Raw genomic sequence first — 18,878 nt, 5'->3', positions numbered from 1 at the left:
AAAGCTTACTGCTTATCACAATATAAACAAGGCTTCATCAAAGAATGCTGGTAAAACATGTGAATTTTATTGAATTATATGACATCTTTGCTTGATATATGGTCTTGTATAATTGTCATAGCTCCTGTAACGAGCAATGGAAGTAGCAGATATGGGAAGGATGAAAGGTCGGTAATGTGCCAAATTTTTGTCATGAATGCTCTCTCCACATGCCACAAGCCCTTCTTGTTACACACTACATATTCCACTAAACATGGATGTAAATATCTATAAGATAATGTCTTATTCAACCACAAAACAACATGTAACTTACACAAAACACTGTGGATGCCAAAGTTGTCCATGTGAGTTCACTATCTTTTCGTGGGGTTCAAATCCCTCCCCACAGCGGGAGCAGAACATATTTTCAAGAGGCATGCTGACACTGTAATATCAAGTTTAATAATGAATTAAAAAACAAACTTGATCAGAAAAAGAATTGTGGTCATAATTATGACAACTAGATCCTTATGTCCAGATTTAACAAACAGATTTTTAAGTTTTGAAGTTTCAAATCATAAAAAAATCTTTTGGACAGCACAATGGTTGAAAATCCCTTATTTCCAATCATGGAAACCAACTGAATAAAACACTGGCATAACTGTATAATACAGCATGGCGACTGACAGTTTGATTCATGAAGACATATAGTCAGATTATTCGAAAATCAAACACCTTTATAAATTTGAATAAAAAAGTGAAAACATTTCATTAGTACCTTTCCCCATGTTTCTGGACACGTTTATCTCTATCCTTTTCAGAAGAATCCAAATAAACTTTGTTCACAAAATCAGACAGTGTCACTTGATTATTTTCTACTGAAGTGTTATAGTTAGTATAACTTCTACTATCAGGAGACTTCTCTTTTCTTCGCCGATATAAAGAACTCTGGTTAATTAACAAGTTATTAGTTTCCATGATCAATCTCCTCTTCTGATGTTTAGAGGTATAATAGATCCTTAGTCAAAATTAAAAGAGTGAAAATTAGATTATAACTAAAATACTGTTTGCAAATATTGTAATAATTGGAGCAATATGTCTCTTGACCATCTGACTACACATAAAAAGTCATATCACTGTGTAAACACACCTCAGTCCTTTTATCAGTGTAAGGTGTAAATACTTTGATAAGCAGCAACTGCAGAGATAAGTAAGCACAACATAACTATGAACAGTTTTCATCAAGGAAACTGCGAAGGAATGCAGAATTGTTTTTGAAAATGGTCCAACAATGAAGAGAGGAATTCCAATAATGTATAGAGTGTTAAAAATGAATAAAATTCGAAATAATTACTTTGGAGTTATATGGAGCAGACAACTGCAAGTGTATATAAAGCATTTATCTCTTGTGCTAGAAGTTAAATTTCCTGCACGGTTGCAAAACAAATGTGGTATTATTTTTGCTGGCTTCACTGTGGATAAATTTTTGTACAGTTAGATACATGTCAGCCCAATGCCAGTTCCTCAAATACTTTGTGTGTGGCAGTTTTGGGGGGGGGGGGGGGGGGGGGAGGAGGGGTTAATCACATATCTATTTATATAAGTGATAAACAACGTAGCATCAATTCAAGTTACAAAAGCACAATGAGTAGTTAATTTCCGATAGAGTAGATAGATTAAACAAACATTCAAATGTGAACATGTATAATAATTATTAATCAATTAAAATTAAAAGATCATAGTAAATGAGTCTTTGTACTGACCCTGGCATTGGTAGATTCCACTCTTCCACCAGTAACAAAACAAATGCTGAACTCCTGGAATGAAAATGCTTTTCAAAAACATGTAGACCAATATGACTATCAATTAAGTAAAGCAGAACTGGTTATGCATGATTCATATTTTAATTTTTTACATATATATGCATTGGTTAATAGGTGTAATGACTACATAACCATCTCTTTTCTCTACTTTTCCCTAACGGTTACTGTATTGCTACAAGAAACAAGACCAAATCAATGTTTACCAGACTTTTCTCTTTGTGTCCACAGATCCATTTCCCTACATTCACAGATATGACAATGATATTTGTGACTGGGCAAGAATCATAGTGCTCACAATTTAAGAATGTTTTACATTATAAGATTAAATAAAGAGCATTTACTGTAAAATGAAAAAAATTCTGCTTGTTAAAGTAGAGCATATTCAAAGCAGAAGTGTCAATTGCCCAACAGCTCTTGTTAAACATTACCCTGATCTATCTTAGGCAATACAGTATTTTCAGTCATATTCAGTATTTTTTCAGAGGGTAAAGGTAAAATTGCCCTTAACCCAAGGATTGGCTTGAGCGCTACAGTATTTTACTAGGTATAGTCCTATTTAAAGTGGTGTTACACTGTCTTCCTCCAACTTACTAATTGACTTTCCCAGCCAGTTAGAGGGGGACATACAATTTAATGTGGACTCCAAAACACTGTGCAATTTGTAGTTGTTGGAAGAGGACTGACACTTCAAGTTTATAATCTGATGGTTATCCACAAAGGCAACGGTGACCAGGCCACACTTTTTCCAGAGAAAAAAAAAGTTCTATACCAAGACTCATATATTTAACTACTTTCACTTCTCAGCTTTTTTCTCTCCCCTCTTCACTACAGAACAAGGCGTTTCTAAATTGGATAGCTACTCCATGAAATCTTTTTCATATACACGCACACGATCTCGTAGTGATATGACATATTCTTCTTAGGCATAAACTGGTTATAAATCCACGAGCTTTAGGCCAAGTGCACCTTGGCCCATGTCTTTGTCATTACAACTCCATTTAAAGAAACACTGCAGCGAAAAAACAGCATATCCTTGTGTGCCCTAAAAGTGACTGTATCACCTAAATTGCATTTCTTACTTTACTTTTCTCTGTCTGTTTTTGACCTCTGTGTAGCTCAAGGAAAAGTTTATTTTTTAGTTCTCTGTACAATATCATTCTCAAACATTGGTTCCCTCTGTATTTTTATTGTATTTTGCATAGCTCTATAGTGTTAGTAGCATTCCTGTGCAATGTGACAAATATAGGAATCAGCTATGTTGTAGGTGGAAACTGATATCAATTAGTTCTCATGTAATAATGTACTGTAAAGACAACAGCTGCATGCATAAAAAAATTCACTCATTTAATGGTAATAATTCCATTAAATCTGCAATTTTTACTATATTTTCCTTTCTCATGCTATCAGTTTCAAGGTGCCTCATTACAAAATGGTTGTTGTACAAAACCAAGCTGTCAAGAGTACACAAAATTAAATAAATAAATTAGATTATCTTACAATTTCAATAAATATAAACAGAAGAAGTCACATATTAATGCATCAGGTCATAGTGATACAACTGTAAAAACTCTCTTTCATTAAAGCTGCAGTGCTCACGATAAAACGTGTATTCAAGTGATGGGGCATTCTTCTGCAGTGAAAATCATGTGTGATTGGATGCATCTAATTGGAAGAACAATTTTTTATTTGTTGTTGCATAAAGTATTTGTGTAAGTGTGTGTACTTATCGCCAATGGCATTTCACTGTATACCGTCTTGAGTATACACCAACAGAAAGAGGCACTAAATCACAGGAGTATATGTTAGACCTCTATATCATAAATGTTACTTTAATTTTCGTAAATGGTACAGCCCTTTGAAATATGTGTATTTTGTAAGTAACTCGCACAAAAAAGTAGAGAACAAAAAGTATAACAAATAAAGCAAAAGTACTGGAGACCTGGCAGATGTTTAGTGTTAAAGTTCCCTCTTAGTGTGTTGAAATTTAATTGACATGCGAACACTTATTGGCTTCCTTTAACTTACAAATTGAAGATAAAAACACGAAATTTAAATTACTTTTTCCACTTAAAATATTTTTTACCTAATTTGGAAAGTCTCAGAACGCTATCTTCTCTGTCATGTTACCAGATACTAGTGTTGTAGTTATAAAAAGTATCTTCTCAGTGCCAGCTATCTGTATTATGAGAATATTTACTACTAAAACTATAAAAAATTGCATTTTTAGAAGTTTTAATGAATTATTCACTCAAAAAACCCCATCCAAAAACTTTTGAGAATTACACAAAATATTGTTGGTTAATATGTTAGTAGTCAGTGCAAACACTGGGCAATATTTTTCTGTGTAAAGCGTTAAAAATCTTTTCAACATTCTGCATATTTTGCAACACTAAATTTCTAATGTAAAATGCACATGTTGGCAACACTGGTTCCGGTGCTCTTCTGTTTATAACAAACGGGTGAGAACTTGCACATAAACTATTCTGCATCGAGTTTTCTGTTTGGTGTGAATTTTTTGTTAAATACAATGCCAGTGAGAAAATACAGTAGTGAAAGAGTGAGGCATGTGAATTATGAAAAAAAGACACAAGAAGGTACCGTTTAAGAAAACTGAAAAACACTTTACAGTTGTTGGAAATTCAGATACTGCAGAAATATCTTGGTGCTCAAGTGGTGATGTTTGGTTTGTTGCGTGGTCATCAGCACCCGAACAAAGCCCCAATTTTTTACACAGTCCACTCTAGCCACTGTCATGAATGATGATGAAATGTTGAGGACAACACAAACACCCAGTCCCCCAAGCAGAGAAAATCCCCAACCTAGTCAGGAATTGAACTCCGGACCCCGTGATCCACAGGCAGTAACACTAGCCAGTGGACCATGAGCTGCGGACTTTGTACTCGAGTACCAGTATTAGCACCACATCCATTGTACAGGAATTACTACATTCACTACAAGAAGAAATTTAGTGAGAACCCACCTGAATGATCACCATCACCTGAATGTGAAACTGAAGAAGACAGTGCAGATGTTTATATTCCTGGGCGAAAAGCTGCTGATGTGTTAAATGTTAGCATTTATGTTGTAGCCCCTACTACATCCCCCCTTAAACGAACAGGAAAGGTAAGAAGTGCAAGAAGAAAATAGTATATAAAAAGAAAAGTGGGAAGAACTAAAACAAATTTTATATGAGCAACATCTTCAAAACTTTGTGTAGTGTATAATGTAGATACACTTGGTGCAGAACCTGAAGATATTGATATATTCATGAAATGTCATGTGTGGTTTGAAATACTGCTATCTCAGGAACCACCTATACTGAGAAGGTACATTTACTGGCACTAATACCAGGTAGCTACTCTAAAAATGACAAACGTATTTTGGAATACCCAATTCTTGCTATGGGTATCCGTTACAACTGATATGCTTATGGTGCTCTGGAATATTAATTACCTAAGTGATGACAAAGATTGCAGCAAAGTCCTAACCAGGTTGATGTTATCTCTGTCAGTCAAATGATGAAAAAGTTAAAAAGATAAAAATGTATATGACAAGATCAATAAGAGAAGCATATCTCCTAATGAAAAAGGAGAACCCACATTTAAAAATTGGTCTCTCAAAATTCTGCTCCTTGCAACCAAAGTGGGTAAAATGCCAGCCAGGAAGCATGCACATGTATTTAGTGCAGTATTTTGAAACTTGTTTGTTTCGTCATAAGCAGTGTCACACGAAAGAAGTACACAGAGATGGACCTCACGCTTTTGTGTACATGTCAAGAGCTGTAAATGTTGGTTCCAGGAGTGTGCAATGTGTCCTGGTGCTGAAGTGATGGCTGTTTGAAACATTACATCTTCAGGATACTGAAAGTGACATAACCTATGCATTTTGGGGGGGAGGGGAGAGTTGGTGAAGAGGACAGTAGAGCCAGAGAAGTTTGATATAGAGGTTAGGCACTGGGTCATGAAAGGAATAGCTCACCATCATATCCAGAGGATTCATAGACAGGCCACAGCAGAAGTAAAATCAGCCACATCCTGGGATGTGTCATACTGACACATTAGTTCTTCATTTCGACTTTGCTTGGAACTGGTCTGTTGCTTTGCACAACGAAATTGTAACTTACCACTGGCACACATCACAGTTATCAATATTCACATGTGTTGCTCACTTCCTTGGAGCATCACACTGTTTTCCTATTGTCAGTGATGATCTCATTCATGACAGTGCACATGCATGCTATTCTGTAAGCATGACAACTGATGACATAGCATCTAGAGCTTACGCATTTCTTAAACGTGTATATGACTGATGGCGCAGCATCTCATTTTAAAAATCACTTTCAGCTTTATGAGCTTAGTTAACACTGTAGTACAGGAATTAAGACAAAAAAATGGATATTTGCAGCTACAGGTCATGGAAAAAGTGCATGGGATGGTGCATGAGGTCTCTGGATTAATCTCCAGCATGAAGCTGTTGATGCTATAAGAGATGCTGCTGGATTTGTACACACCATCTCAATATTAGTCGGGCGCTGATCACCTCGCTGTTGTGCGCCCTAACACACTAATAATCATCATCATCATCAATATTAGTAACACACATGAAACTCTTAATTCTAAATGAAAGTACATTAAGGGAATTCTGTTTACAAAAGAGAGAAGAGTGGTTTGCTATGAAGCCTGTGGTAGTAATTCAATCAGGTCACTACTGGGTTGCATCCCAGAGTGGGACATACATTGCAAGAACAAGTCTCCATGAAATGCAGCCTGTTACTGTGTGTGAAATGCAGAGACCACAGTATGCATTATAAGACTTTGTAGTGAGCCACTTCATTTATTATGTGTGAGATAATCAGTGGTGGGTGGGACAGATAAGTCTCTCTCATGAGCTCTAAGATATAACCCTCTCCTTTACGACACCTCATGGTCCTGCCAATGCTTTCAAATTGTCATCAAAAGATCAATGCGCCGTTCTCATTTCCCAAGAACTGCTCTTGTTGGGACATTCTTGTTCGTGTGCAAATTCGCTTGGCCTATACAAGGTCAATGAGAAGCAGATGGAAAAAACAAATGAACTCCCTTCAACAATGCAGTGTTAACTGTTACATTGCAAGCAATTTTAATTGACGGAAAGTCATGAAGAAGTAAAATCATGATTCTTCTTCTTCATGTGCCGTCTCCTCTAAGAAGGTTGGCTGTCATCATGGCAATTTCTGATCTTGATTTGGCTGATCTAAGGAGTTCTGACGTTGAACAGTTGTACCAATTTTTTAAATTGTCAATACAGGATGTCCGTCTTCTACCCCTCGTTCTCTTCCCACAAATTTTCCCTTCTAGTATTATTTGCAATATTTTGTAATTTACTCCCCTAATAACATGGCCTAAATATTGTAGCTTCCTTACTTTAATAATTTTAATTAATTCTTTTTCCTTTCCCATTCTTCTTAGGACATCTTGATTAGTAATCCTCGACACCCAACTAATTCTAAGTATTCTTCTATATGCCCACATTTCAAAAGCTTCTAAACTGTTCATGTCCTCCTTTTTCAATGTCCACGCTTCCATTCCGTATAATAATATTGAGAATACATAGCATCTTAGCAACCTCATTTTTGTGTTTAAACAAATGTCTCTCGAACAGAATGCATTTTTCATCTTATTAAAGATACTTCTGGCCTGTCCTATTCTCGATTTAATTTCTTCTGAGCTTTCAATCTCCTCATTTACAATTGTTCCGAGATATTTAAATTTACGTACTTGATCGACTCTTTCCCTATTGATTGTAAGATTTTCTTGTTGGTGTGTTTTAGATATCACCATGAACTTAGTCTTGCTTACGTTAAGAGTCAAGCCAAATTCTTCACTTTTTTCTGCGACTTTGTCAAGAAGTAATTGTAGATCTTTGAGGTTTCCAGCTAGTAGTGCAGTGTCATCAGCAAACCTAACATTGTTAATGTTTAGCCCATTCACTTTAATGCCAGCTATTTCATCTGATAGAGCTGCCTGGATTATGTCTTCTGAATACATATTAAACAATAAGGGTGAGAGAACGCAACCTTGTCTCACACCCCTCTTTATTTCTATATCATTCGATAACTCATTTTCTACCTTCACGGTTGCGGTTTGATTGTAGTAGAGGTTATATATAATGCGGATGTCTTTCTTATCAAGTGTTTTCTTTTCTAACAATTCTATGAGATGATCATGACGAACTTTGTCAAATGCTTTATTATAATCCAGGAAGCACACATATAGTGGCTGGTTAACCTCCATACATCGTTGCGCTAATATGTTAAAAGCAAACAATGCTTCTCTTGTACCGAGGGAACTTCTAAAACCGAATTGTGTTTCACTTATACCTTCTTCTACTTTTTTGTATATTCGTTGGTGTATAACTTTTAGAAATATCTTTAAGGTGTGACTCGTTAAGCTTATTGTACGGTGATCATTACAAGTTTTGGCATTAGCCTTTTTGGGTAATGTAACAAAGGTAGATGTCAACCAATCCCTAGGAATAATTCCCGAATTATAAATATCATTAAACAATTGTACAAATATATCTAAATGGTCTATTCCTATGAGTTTCAGGATGTCATTTGGTATCTTATCCGGTCCAGGGGCTTTTCCTGTCTTTGATTTGTTGATAACATGTAATATTTCTTCTTTCGATATGCTTGGTCCTCGTTCTCCGATCATGTTATCATAAAATTCATAAAAATCATGATAGAAGACCATAATAATTTGTGAATAATATCATAAAAAGAAAAATGGGTATAAATATTCTATATCTAATTATTGTTATGAAATACTTTCGAACAAAATTATGAATTGTTTTCCCCCTCACTTATAATATAATAAAGAAATTATTTTTAGTCAGAAATACCAATTTTGCATGAAATTTACTTAAAATCAGCAATCAATTGAAATATTTCAGTGTCTATGATTTTTTGGCCTTGAGAGTAGAGCTAGGTCTACCTAGAAATTTTCTAACACTTTGTACAGACAAGTATTGCCCACTCTGATTGTACACTGCCTGAGTACAATGACCAACTAACATACCATGAAATTTTTAGAACATTTAGGAGGGGGGTGTTGGAGAAAATAATTTCAAAATAACCAAAAAAATCAAATTCTTTCAGATCTAAGAAAAATATTTTGACAGTTTAAGAATTTCAAGCATTAATGTCATAGCTGACAGTTAGTATTCCTTCCACTTTATCATTTCTCAAGACAGTTAACATCCTGTGACTACTCATCTTTTCAAAACATAATTCTGAAATTCACAAAAAGTTACAAATTTCCAGTTTATTTTTCCAAACAAACAAAAATAAATAAATAAAATAGAAATGAACAAAAAGTTCAGAAGTATGTCTGTACGAATCATGTGTCATAGTACTGGGAACAAGATATTTATTAAAAATAAATTTAGATCCATCACTTTTGGTTTGTTTATTCCAATTTTTCAATTTCCCCTTTCATTATGACATTTTCACAAATACTCTCAAAATGGTTCAATGGCTCTAAGCACTATGGGACTTAGCACCTGAGGTCATCAGTACCCTAAACTGAAGAACTACTTAAACCTAACTACCCTAAGGACATCACACACATCCATGCCAGAGGCAGGATTCGAACTTGCGACCGTAGCAGCAGCGTGGTTCCAGACTGAAGCACCTAGAGCCGCTCAGCCACAGTGGCCGGCTAAATACTCTCATTTAGAGAGGTCTGTAGCATTTTAACAAATCATCAGTTTTGGAGAGGTATTACGTGCAACTTTGACATATATTTCTTCAGCAAACTTTAAAATAGTGATGTCACACTTTCATTCTTGATTTGTGTGATTTGAGATAAAATTGCCCCACAGTTTTATCATAATTATATTCACAGAATGAATCTTTCACTCTGAAACATGCTGCCAGATAACAATTGTGTGCCACACCAGGACTCAAATATGTAACCTTGCCTGTTGGGGACAACACTCTTGCTGACTGAAATATTGAAGCATAACATGCAATCTGACCACAAAACTGCAATTTTGCCAGTATTAGTCTCCTATTTTCCAAGCTATATCACATAACATGAGTGCTATGTAATTTCTGACTTTGGCACTACTTCAGAACAGTAATGCAGTCTGTGCAAGAAAGCCAAAAAAACTGAATGTTTCTGACAATTCTTGGGTGCATCAGTATTAGAAATATCTTACACACTAGTATGTGTATACTTTAATGTTTGTGGCAAATTCTTACATTAATGTGTAAATTTTTCTACACATCACTTAACATTCAGCTCTTATTCCTGAGACATGGGCATATATTGCTGGACTATCACTCCTGGAAGGTAGCGTATGGTAGAGATAACCTTTAGTCACAGCCTGACTGTAACTTATACTAAGAGACCACCAGTTGCACTAATCAAATAAATGAAAATTTGTAAGAGCAGCACGCACACTCACACATTTATTTATTCGTCCTTTGACCATTCAGCACAACTGTATAGGACAAGTATGACATATTACAGAGATAATACATACATATATAAACATATAAAAGTACAATTGGATTAGACAAGGTTAGAAATATGAAGTTATTGTAAACTGACATTTACAAAATGTGACTAGAGTTTTAATTTTCAGGAAACTTGACTAGATGTGCAAACAGATGTCTCACAATAGCTTATGGCGTCCTTCATGATGAAACTGTTATTAACAAATAAATCATCTTTCCAAGATGGCCATAGTTTTAGGTACAAATCGATTCCATGTGCAAAAATAATTCATTCTGTACACAAGTATTACTATCCGTTCACGCACTATAACTGAGGTTTGGGCATTCTCTGAGAAAGTTGTTGGAAATAGTTCATTTACATTGTCACTACTAAATACTTGGTTCTAGGCTTAAATTTTAGGACAAATAACTCAAATTACATTGACTCACAATTGTAAACACATTTAAACCTACAAACACTTAATTATTCTTGTTCTTGTCATTTATATTAACTACCATAAAATCAGTGTACAATAGCAAAAAAAAAAAAAAAAAAAATCTGTGTACAACTTCCTTTTTTTCAGTTACACAAATTTTCTGAAATAACCTAAAAAAAAATCATGTAGTTTCTTCCCACTTAGTTTACATACATTTTTGAACTCACGGCTAAAACAATAATCATATATTGCAACTCATTAGTATAAATTAACAAATTTAAGGTTATTTAGTGAAGTAATTCTTATCAAAACAAGTCCGTCCGTCTGTCTGTATGTATGTATGTCTGTCTGTCTCTCTCTCTCTCTCTCTCTCTCAGCAGTGCATGATTAACAGTAGCAATATATTGGTAAAGGCACAGGAAAGAAAGAATTACGCTCTTCTGATACAAATGAAAGAAGCCAGAAATGAAGGAGGGAAGTTGAAGGCTGGGAACTGGCAGCTGGTAAGAAGTGTGGAAGAGAACATGCTCTAAGATTTTTATATTGGACATGAGAAAAAGGAAATTAATATGTTGGAAATGGCACATATGACAGCTCATTTGCACACAATACTATGATATCTATTGTTACATCAGTATACTGGGTTTTATACGGTGTGGCCTACATCGCAAAAGGTCTGGGAAAAGGAAATTGGTAGAAGTAATTAGTGTGAGTACAGTGGGTCGATATTCAGTGACCTACGGCCAAACTCCTGTGAATGGCCAGAAGAGAGTCATAGTCCCTTTACGAATAAAACAGGGAGTGACAACAGAATAAACATCAGCAGCATACAAAATGAAGTCAATCACTAGTAAGAGTAACAGCAACCAGGAAATGAACACAAATGAGAAGGGCAATACTACTATCAAGCCTGAAAGAGGCTCTAAAGCTTGAAAGTAACAAGACATTGCTAATGTAAATAGAGGGCATAAGACAGAATATACAGATTGTTTAACAATGCTACACTAAAATGTACAAGATTTAAGAAGCAAGGTGGGTGAACTTGAGGCGGTCCTTAACGATAATGTTTAGGGATTGTAAGTGCTGTGAATCAATGACCATTGGTTACAGGAAACATAAAAAAGTGCTATACTTGGGTCAGAATAACAAATACACAGACAGTTTAGCATGGAAGGGAGGAGAGGGAGAGGAGGAGGAGATGATGTCAGTTTGCCATTACATATACAAGCAATACAGCTCTGCTAGCAGCAGTAGTAGTGCAGTTCCATATGAAGTACATTCATATGTTCGCCTTTCATGCCCAGAACTGAGTTTGCTTTGCAGGGTCGTAATTGTCTTATTACTTTACTAAGAAATTTCCCAGTTAGCTTCACATATTCTGTAAAGGAAACATAATTACTGAACAGAGAAACAAACCCTATGAAACAAATGGCAATAATTATGTTGAGACCACAATTGCCATTTGCAGCTGGCCATCAGAGTAAGCAAAGCAATATGACAACTGTGCACAGGGGGGAAAGGTGTGTGCCAAACTCATGCTCTGATTGGTTGTTGCTATGATAGCTGTCAGTCACTTTGTTATTCTGATCAACATATACTACCAATTACAGATTTTCGAAGATAAGCTGCTTCTGTAGACAAATTAACAGATGTGTCTCAGTACATATATTTGCTAGAATTGGCTGTAAATAAAATGAAATAAAACAAATGGAAGAAATGCACTGAAAAAGGATGAGTGCTGCATAACCTAACAAACTGGAATCATTAGATGTGTTAGATGCGGTGAACTCTAGCATGTGATACACTCATCTGCTTTGATCACTGATGTAACCATGTTGTGTTGCGTAACGTCATGATGGTGCATATTTAAGATGTATCGTGTTTGCAGAGGGCTTATTGCAAGTACATGGTGGTGCACTCTACTGTTGAATGCTAATTTCTAGATAACCAGTGAGTGTTAAGTGATACTGGACTCCTTGAGTGAGTGCTGTTTGTGGTGGTGGTGGTGGTGGTGGTGGTGGTAAAGAGTTATTTTGATGAGAATTAGCATTGTGGTGTGTTATTTGCATTTGGAGATTTAATTTTTTGATTTGTTTTTTGTTAGTCATGGATGTTGCAAAGAAGTTTACAGGCACATCTGTGCATGTCATAATGGTGGACGACACATTGAACACAATTTAATTCCTCCAGTTATTTGGTTCAATTGCTGAGTATGTATAGTCTTATGTTTGTGGAGAAGGATGAGACTGACCAAAGTTGCTGCATCTCAGACCAGGGGCCTGTGTATATGGCATAACATCTGTCATTCTATCTGGAGAAATTCCTCATTTGGGAAGTCTAAGCTGCTTGTTTGAGAGACGTGTGAATGACTTATTGTTTTTGCTAACACTAGATTTGTGAGTGTGCTATCTTTGGTCAGTATGTATGTTTTTATGGTGTGTGTGTGTGTGTGTGTGTGTGTGTGTGTGTGTGTGTGTGTGTGTTATGGGCACAATTGTATGTTTCTTGTACACTGGAATTGGTGTTTAGTGTGATTATTTATCAATTTTCTTTTTCAGTTGTGCTGTTAGTTGCTGGTAATTATCTCAGACTGTGAGTGGTGGCTTTCATGGAGTTTATTTTGCTTACTTTGATGAAGTTGGGTTTTCAATGTAAGTTATACAAGCGAGTTTTGGTTTTGCAGTACTTTTACTGTCAATGCCTTTTTTTTCCCACAATTCATCTCTAGTTTCATTTTGCGATTCTTTTAGGATTTGTTTACTGGTATCGGTCTTTCAAGTTGAAACATACATCACAACTCAAGTTTTCGATTCTCATATTGTTGTAGGTTTTGAAAAACCCCACGGTTGTGCCATTAGTTTCAATATTTATTAGGGAGATTTACACATTCTGTACTTTGTGATTATATCTGGGCACCATGAGAGCATTATTAACACTGGTAGCCATTCTGAAATCATGTGAGAGTTGCATTTTGGAGCGTGGTACGGCGTCATTGGTCAAAGCTGATGGATGGTATGAAATGCCCTGATTTATCCACTGCATGTGTATATAGATGAGTTACGGGTAATTTTTCTGGAAGTCCTTTAAAATGAACTTCAAATCCAACCAAAATGCATTTACATTTAGAAACAGAAACAGTTCATACAATTTTTTACTGTGAGCAATAGTCCACACCAAAATAATGTTGTACATTAAAAAGAAATAACCAGAGTAGAAAATTCCAAGTTCTTGCATGCACATACTGATAAAAATTTTACGTGGAGAAACTATATATATTAGATCGGTGAAAACAGTTAATGTGACAACTGAAATGTTAATATATTTTCATTCACCGATATCTCACAGGATAATAATCTGGGCGACTTCTTACTTATGGAAAAAAGTGTATGTTGCAGAAAGGAAAGAACCGAAAGCAGATTTAAATGAGGGATTCGCAGATGTACATCTTGCAGGCACCTGTTACAGCAAATGTGAATGTTAACCACTGTGTGAAAGTACATTTAGTCACTGTTGAAATTTGATACCAACAATCCATCACAGTTTGGAAGTAACAGAGATAGTCATAAATATATCACAATCTTGTTTAAACCATGGTAGTGTGTCACAGAGATACCAAGGAACTGAAGTGGAAGACTCTTGAAGATAGACGTAAACTATCCTGAGAAAGTCTACTAACAAAGTTTCAAGAACTGGCTTTAAATGATAACTCTAGGAATTTTCTACAATCTCCTATATATTGCTCACTTGTGAATTGTAAAGATAAGGTTTGAGTAATTACTGCACATATAGAGGCATTCCCACACTCCACATGTGAATGGAACGTGAAGAAACCCTAAAGACAATGGATGTACCATCTGCCATGGACCTCACAGGGGCTTGCAGAGCGTAGCTGTACATGCAGATGAAGAAGAAAAAAAATGATCTGTATTTTCTTCCAGCAAATTTAACTCTGTCACAGAAAGTAATGAAATACATGTCCAAAAACCTCTGAAAATCTGTCCATTGAAATAAAAGATCTGACATATAGCAGAAGCATTTTCAAATGTAAAGTCAGGTTGTTTGTTTAACAAAGCCTTCTGAAATATAGTGGAATTCTTGAACAGAAATAAGTAGTCAACTTCAAAACTGTAGATAACTAGAATATGCATATATTTTGATCTATGGAACATTGAAGTAACTAAGAGAGCGCAAGATATGGACAACAACTGACAACCTACTTATGGCAAATAAATGTACAGCTATGACATTTAGGTAACAAGTATTGCACTTTTCCTGAGCATAAGAAAAATAAATTTAATGCATTGCCTTCTAAAGCAAAGCAGTAGAAACAGCTGGAACATTGTTAGATCCAACCACTTCTACAGCAATGAGGAATACAAAAATTGGTTACTTGACAGAGGACTGATACTTTGTTCAAAATACATGTAATGCACTTTTTCAATCCTCTCCCCCCTCTCACTGCAGATGGGTATAGTTAAGCACTTCGCCAATTTCAATACAATTGTACTCTAAAGTATGGGTAAATATCATATAATTTTTATTATATCTTTCCCCTGAAAGATTTCACAGCTGCAAATTTTTTTTTTTTTTTTTTTACAAACAAATGTAAATCTGGGAATCAAGCACACATTTTGTGTATGTGGATAACTGGTACCAGATAGATAGTTTGCCAGTGATTACTCTAATCACACCCGGCATTGGAGGTATATATATAAAACGGCCAGACACGAAAACTCAGCTTGTTTAAAATATATTGATTGTCAAAGTATATCACGCACGTGAAAAATTTATGACTAGTTGCATGGACTAGTCTGGTTCATGACTCACTCATACTTTTTGCCCATCTCACATTTGGTCTCATCAGTTACTCAGTATATCTTGCTTCTCGAACAGACCATAATTTTGGTCTAAGCCGAAAACATTCTTTTTTTCTAACACGTACGTATTAAAGCGAAGTATGAAGATGTACTTGATTCCTCATTACTGTTACTTGGACTGAATCTGTAGAATGCAGCAGGCCTACTGCTGTCGATGCTGTGGCTAAATTGTCACGTATTGGTTTCTACAAAACTTACAACCACTAAACAAACAATTATCAAGGTAACCGTCTAGTCATTAGTTGGGGCACAGTAAACGACTCCTTGCAAGCAATCTACGTGATAAATTTTACTAGTTACAGAAACTGGAGAAACACTGTTCAACCTCTACTCTTTAATGTGTCAAAAAGATGTCCCACAAAAAAAAGTAGCAAAATTTGTTCTATGTATACAACAGTACAATACAATACGTACACCTATTTGTACTTATATGTTGAACTGTAACAGCCTCGAACTGCAATTTATAAGTGTCTTAGTCTGTTCGTTCGATAGCTGTACAAGAGCAGATGCGTAAACGTTCTAATAACCGAGATTGGGGCACAATTATGAAGAAAACACTCTGATTCAAGAATGCGCTATATAAAACCCTTCATGTCTACCAAAATCAGTGAACAACTTCCAGGTATGCTAGAGAAATTAGACTGTCATAGCTCTTTGCACTTCTAACACAAATAGCTTTACCTTAGTTTGACAACAACTCACTGCCACGCCTCTCTAGTCACAATCGCAGCCCACCTATCCTCAACCTTTCCCATATTTGGATACGTGAATGCTAAACGCTAAAATCTTTGCAGGTTTCGGTAATCTTTGAGATCGTTGTTATGACTGAGGTAGAAGATCTTTGAGACCCGCGGAGGGTGTGCTCTTGTAGGGTAAATAACAGCTGTGACAGACATCGTCAGGATGAGAGTGATATGAGGGGCGCAACAGCGGAATACAATTCGTATTGTTCATACACTTAGTCAATGAGAAAAATTTTCCTTCCGATGATTAGCAACATAGTCGTCAATTTTTGGCTTTCAGTTTCCTTAGTACTTTGAATCACAAGCGGGAAATTAAATAATGAGCAGCTGCTGTACTGCTATTTGAAGTATTGGTATGTAAGTGTACCGTGTATTTATTTATTTATTTATTTATTTTCTCAAGAAAATCTAAAAGAACAGTATCACATGTAAGAATGTGACCAGCTGTTCGTCACCGTTAATGTTATTGTGTGTATCAAATGGAGTGAAGAGTTGCTCCCATTGATTGTTTATTTTCTCGCTGAAGCTGTTTACGCTCACATGTTTATGGAATGACCTAAGACATCGTTGTTTAAAAACATTAAAAATGAGTGAAAGATACGTGTTCTACTCGTAGTAATCATGTTTTATTCTATAGGATGTCATACTTCGACATAGTGCTTGTCACAGGTTTATTTCATCAATTCGTACAAGAGTGTTGTAGGTGTAAAGGGATACTTCCTGCCGCTAGTTACGGCATGTTGTTATCCGTGTCCGATGTTTTGAGACTTACGCAAGTATTGCGTCCGAAACACAAATGACATCATTACCTGACTGACAACATGAGTTTAACAGGCAGGCAACGACGACTTAGTTTTGAGACTCTGGATATTCATTAGCAGCTCAATGTGTAAGGATGGTACGCGTAACAAATTCAAATCTACAACTTTTTCGGATTCTGTATACGGTACATACAGCTACCCAATACTCTGCTACCCACCGGCAGCATGTTACCTTCATCCCGGATCCCCTCTTTAACTTACAAATACATAGGCCTATTCGAATGTAAAGTTGCGTTAAAGATTTAGATAAATATTAGGCCTAGTTGATCTTTATTACATGTGGTGTGGTGTTTGTTTGCTTTTCTTAGTGTTGTTCACAGGCTCAGATAATCGAAGTTTGCGTTGCAAATCTTTTCAGTCCTGGGAGATTTTTCTGTCAATTACTACATGCTTCATGTCTGGCAGGGAGCTGCATATCTACGGAAAAAAAAAAAAAAATGCTAAGATGTTACGTAGTATGTGATGCATGTTAAGTTGGTCATTTTGATGCCTAAAATGTTTATTTGCTAGATGCCAATTAAAAAAAGGTTGCAAGTCTCCCTAAAAGTGCCTTAGTGAAGCAGTTCAAAATTATAGGAAGGTAAGAGCTTTCCTCTGATATGACCATGCCAAGCAAAGCATCGTGAAGTTTGAACCAGCTTTGAGGTTGACAGCTTTAACTTTTAATTTGCTCATGGTTGGTCCAGTGGTTTCATTCTGGTTAACTTTCACTGCACAACAACAAAGTGTTCTGTGTTTGTTTTAAGATGTTTAGGCCATATTGCTGTTCTGATTTTTAGTAATCAGTCTCGTGTGAATGCTTGATTATTCAAAGAGCAATCAGCAAGTCATCTATGTGTTTATAGGCATGAAGTTTATCTTGTAGTTTTTGTGTTGGCGAAAGGAACAGCTTGTTGTAATATTTTGCAGTGAGACATTCCTCATACAGATAGGTGGAACAGAATGAAATTTTCACTCTGTCGCAGAGTGTTTGCTTATACGAAACATTTCAGATATTTGGAACTTTTGTGGTTTTGGTAATCACTCAAATTATAGAGTTCAGTTTTTATTGGATGCAGGTGACAGTCATCTATGTGCAAGCACAGTAAAAAGGACAACCAGTATGACTATCTGGGTTTTGCTGGCTCTTAGGAACAGCCCATTAGGATTGGTCGATTTTTTTCAGAAATGATTCCTCTTTGTTGTTGAAGAATGTTGTATGGATACAATTGAAGAATGGCATTCAGTGTTTGGCGAGAACAGTTCTTGTTGTGATGTACTGTAACTTGCCCAAATTGAGAGGTTCGTACTATCCTCTATTACATCCCAAGCTTCTGGCACTCATTTGAATGCCGTGGTTCTTCTCTCATGAAATACACACGTACAATAGACCATATTTACTACCTGTGAGAGAACACTAGACCAACGTTTGTAGCTTTTCATTACAAGATTTTTTTCCATCCTTTGTAGTAGTTTGCCTGGATCTGTATCTGTTTATTGTGCTTTTGAAAAAAGTATTACTATTTTGTGAACATAAGGTTATGAATGTGAAAAATTTGCAGACAACCTGTAACAACATCGTTGTCTCCAGCCATCAATACAGAGATGAGGAGCTGCTGGGTTTGTTACCAATAGCTCTGATCAACACACAAGTATTACTGGGATGCTTTTCGAACTCTAATGGGAATATCTGGAGGTAAAACAACATTCTTTTCAAGGAGTGCTGTTGAAGAAATT

At 35.9% G+C, this 18,878-nt stretch overlaps 2 protein-coding genes across 3 annotated transcripts in view; one reads left to right on the top strand and one right to left on the bottom strand.

The window, feature by feature from the left end:
* The window catches only part of LOC124595482 (LIM and senescent cell antigen-like-containing domain protein 1), a 76,561-nt gene extending 60,188 nt beyond the window's left edge, over positions 1-16,373 (bottom strand). Inside the window, exons 1-3 of the mRNA XM_047134243.1 lie at positions 16,280-16,373; positions 1,743-1,796; positions 314-424 (exon numbers count right to left, since the gene is read on the bottom strand). Coding sequence (XP_046990199.1) covers positions 314-424; positions 1,743-1,750 — 119 coding nt within the window. The 5' untranslated portion in view covers positions 1,751-1,796; positions 16,280-16,373. The remainder of the gene's footprint in view (positions 1-313; positions 425-1,742; positions 1,797-16,279) is intronic.
* A 68-nt stretch (positions 16,374-16,441) lies between these two features.
* The window catches only part of LOC124595481 (protein brunelleschi), a 249,419-nt gene continuing 246,982 nt past the window's right edge, over positions 16,442-18,878 (top strand). The window contains exon 1 of one of the 2 annotated variants that reach the window (XM_047134241.1): positions 16,442-16,694. The gene's annotated coding sequence lies outside the window, so the exon portion shown is untranslated. Of the gene's footprint in view, positions 16,699-18,878 lie in introns of both variants that reach the window. The other variant, XM_047134242.1, reaches the window with a different exon arrangement.

This window comes from Schistocerca americana, chromosome 2, assembly GCF_021461395.2.
Source record: "Schistocerca americana isolate TAMUIC-IGC-003095 chromosome 2, iqSchAmer2.1, whole genome shotgun sequence".
Lineage (NCBI taxonomy): Eukaryota > Metazoa > Arthropoda > Insecta > Orthoptera > Acrididae > Schistocerca > Schistocerca americana.
Note: the sequence above shows the minus strand (reverse complement) of the source record. Positions and strands in the feature narration are given on the sequence as shown.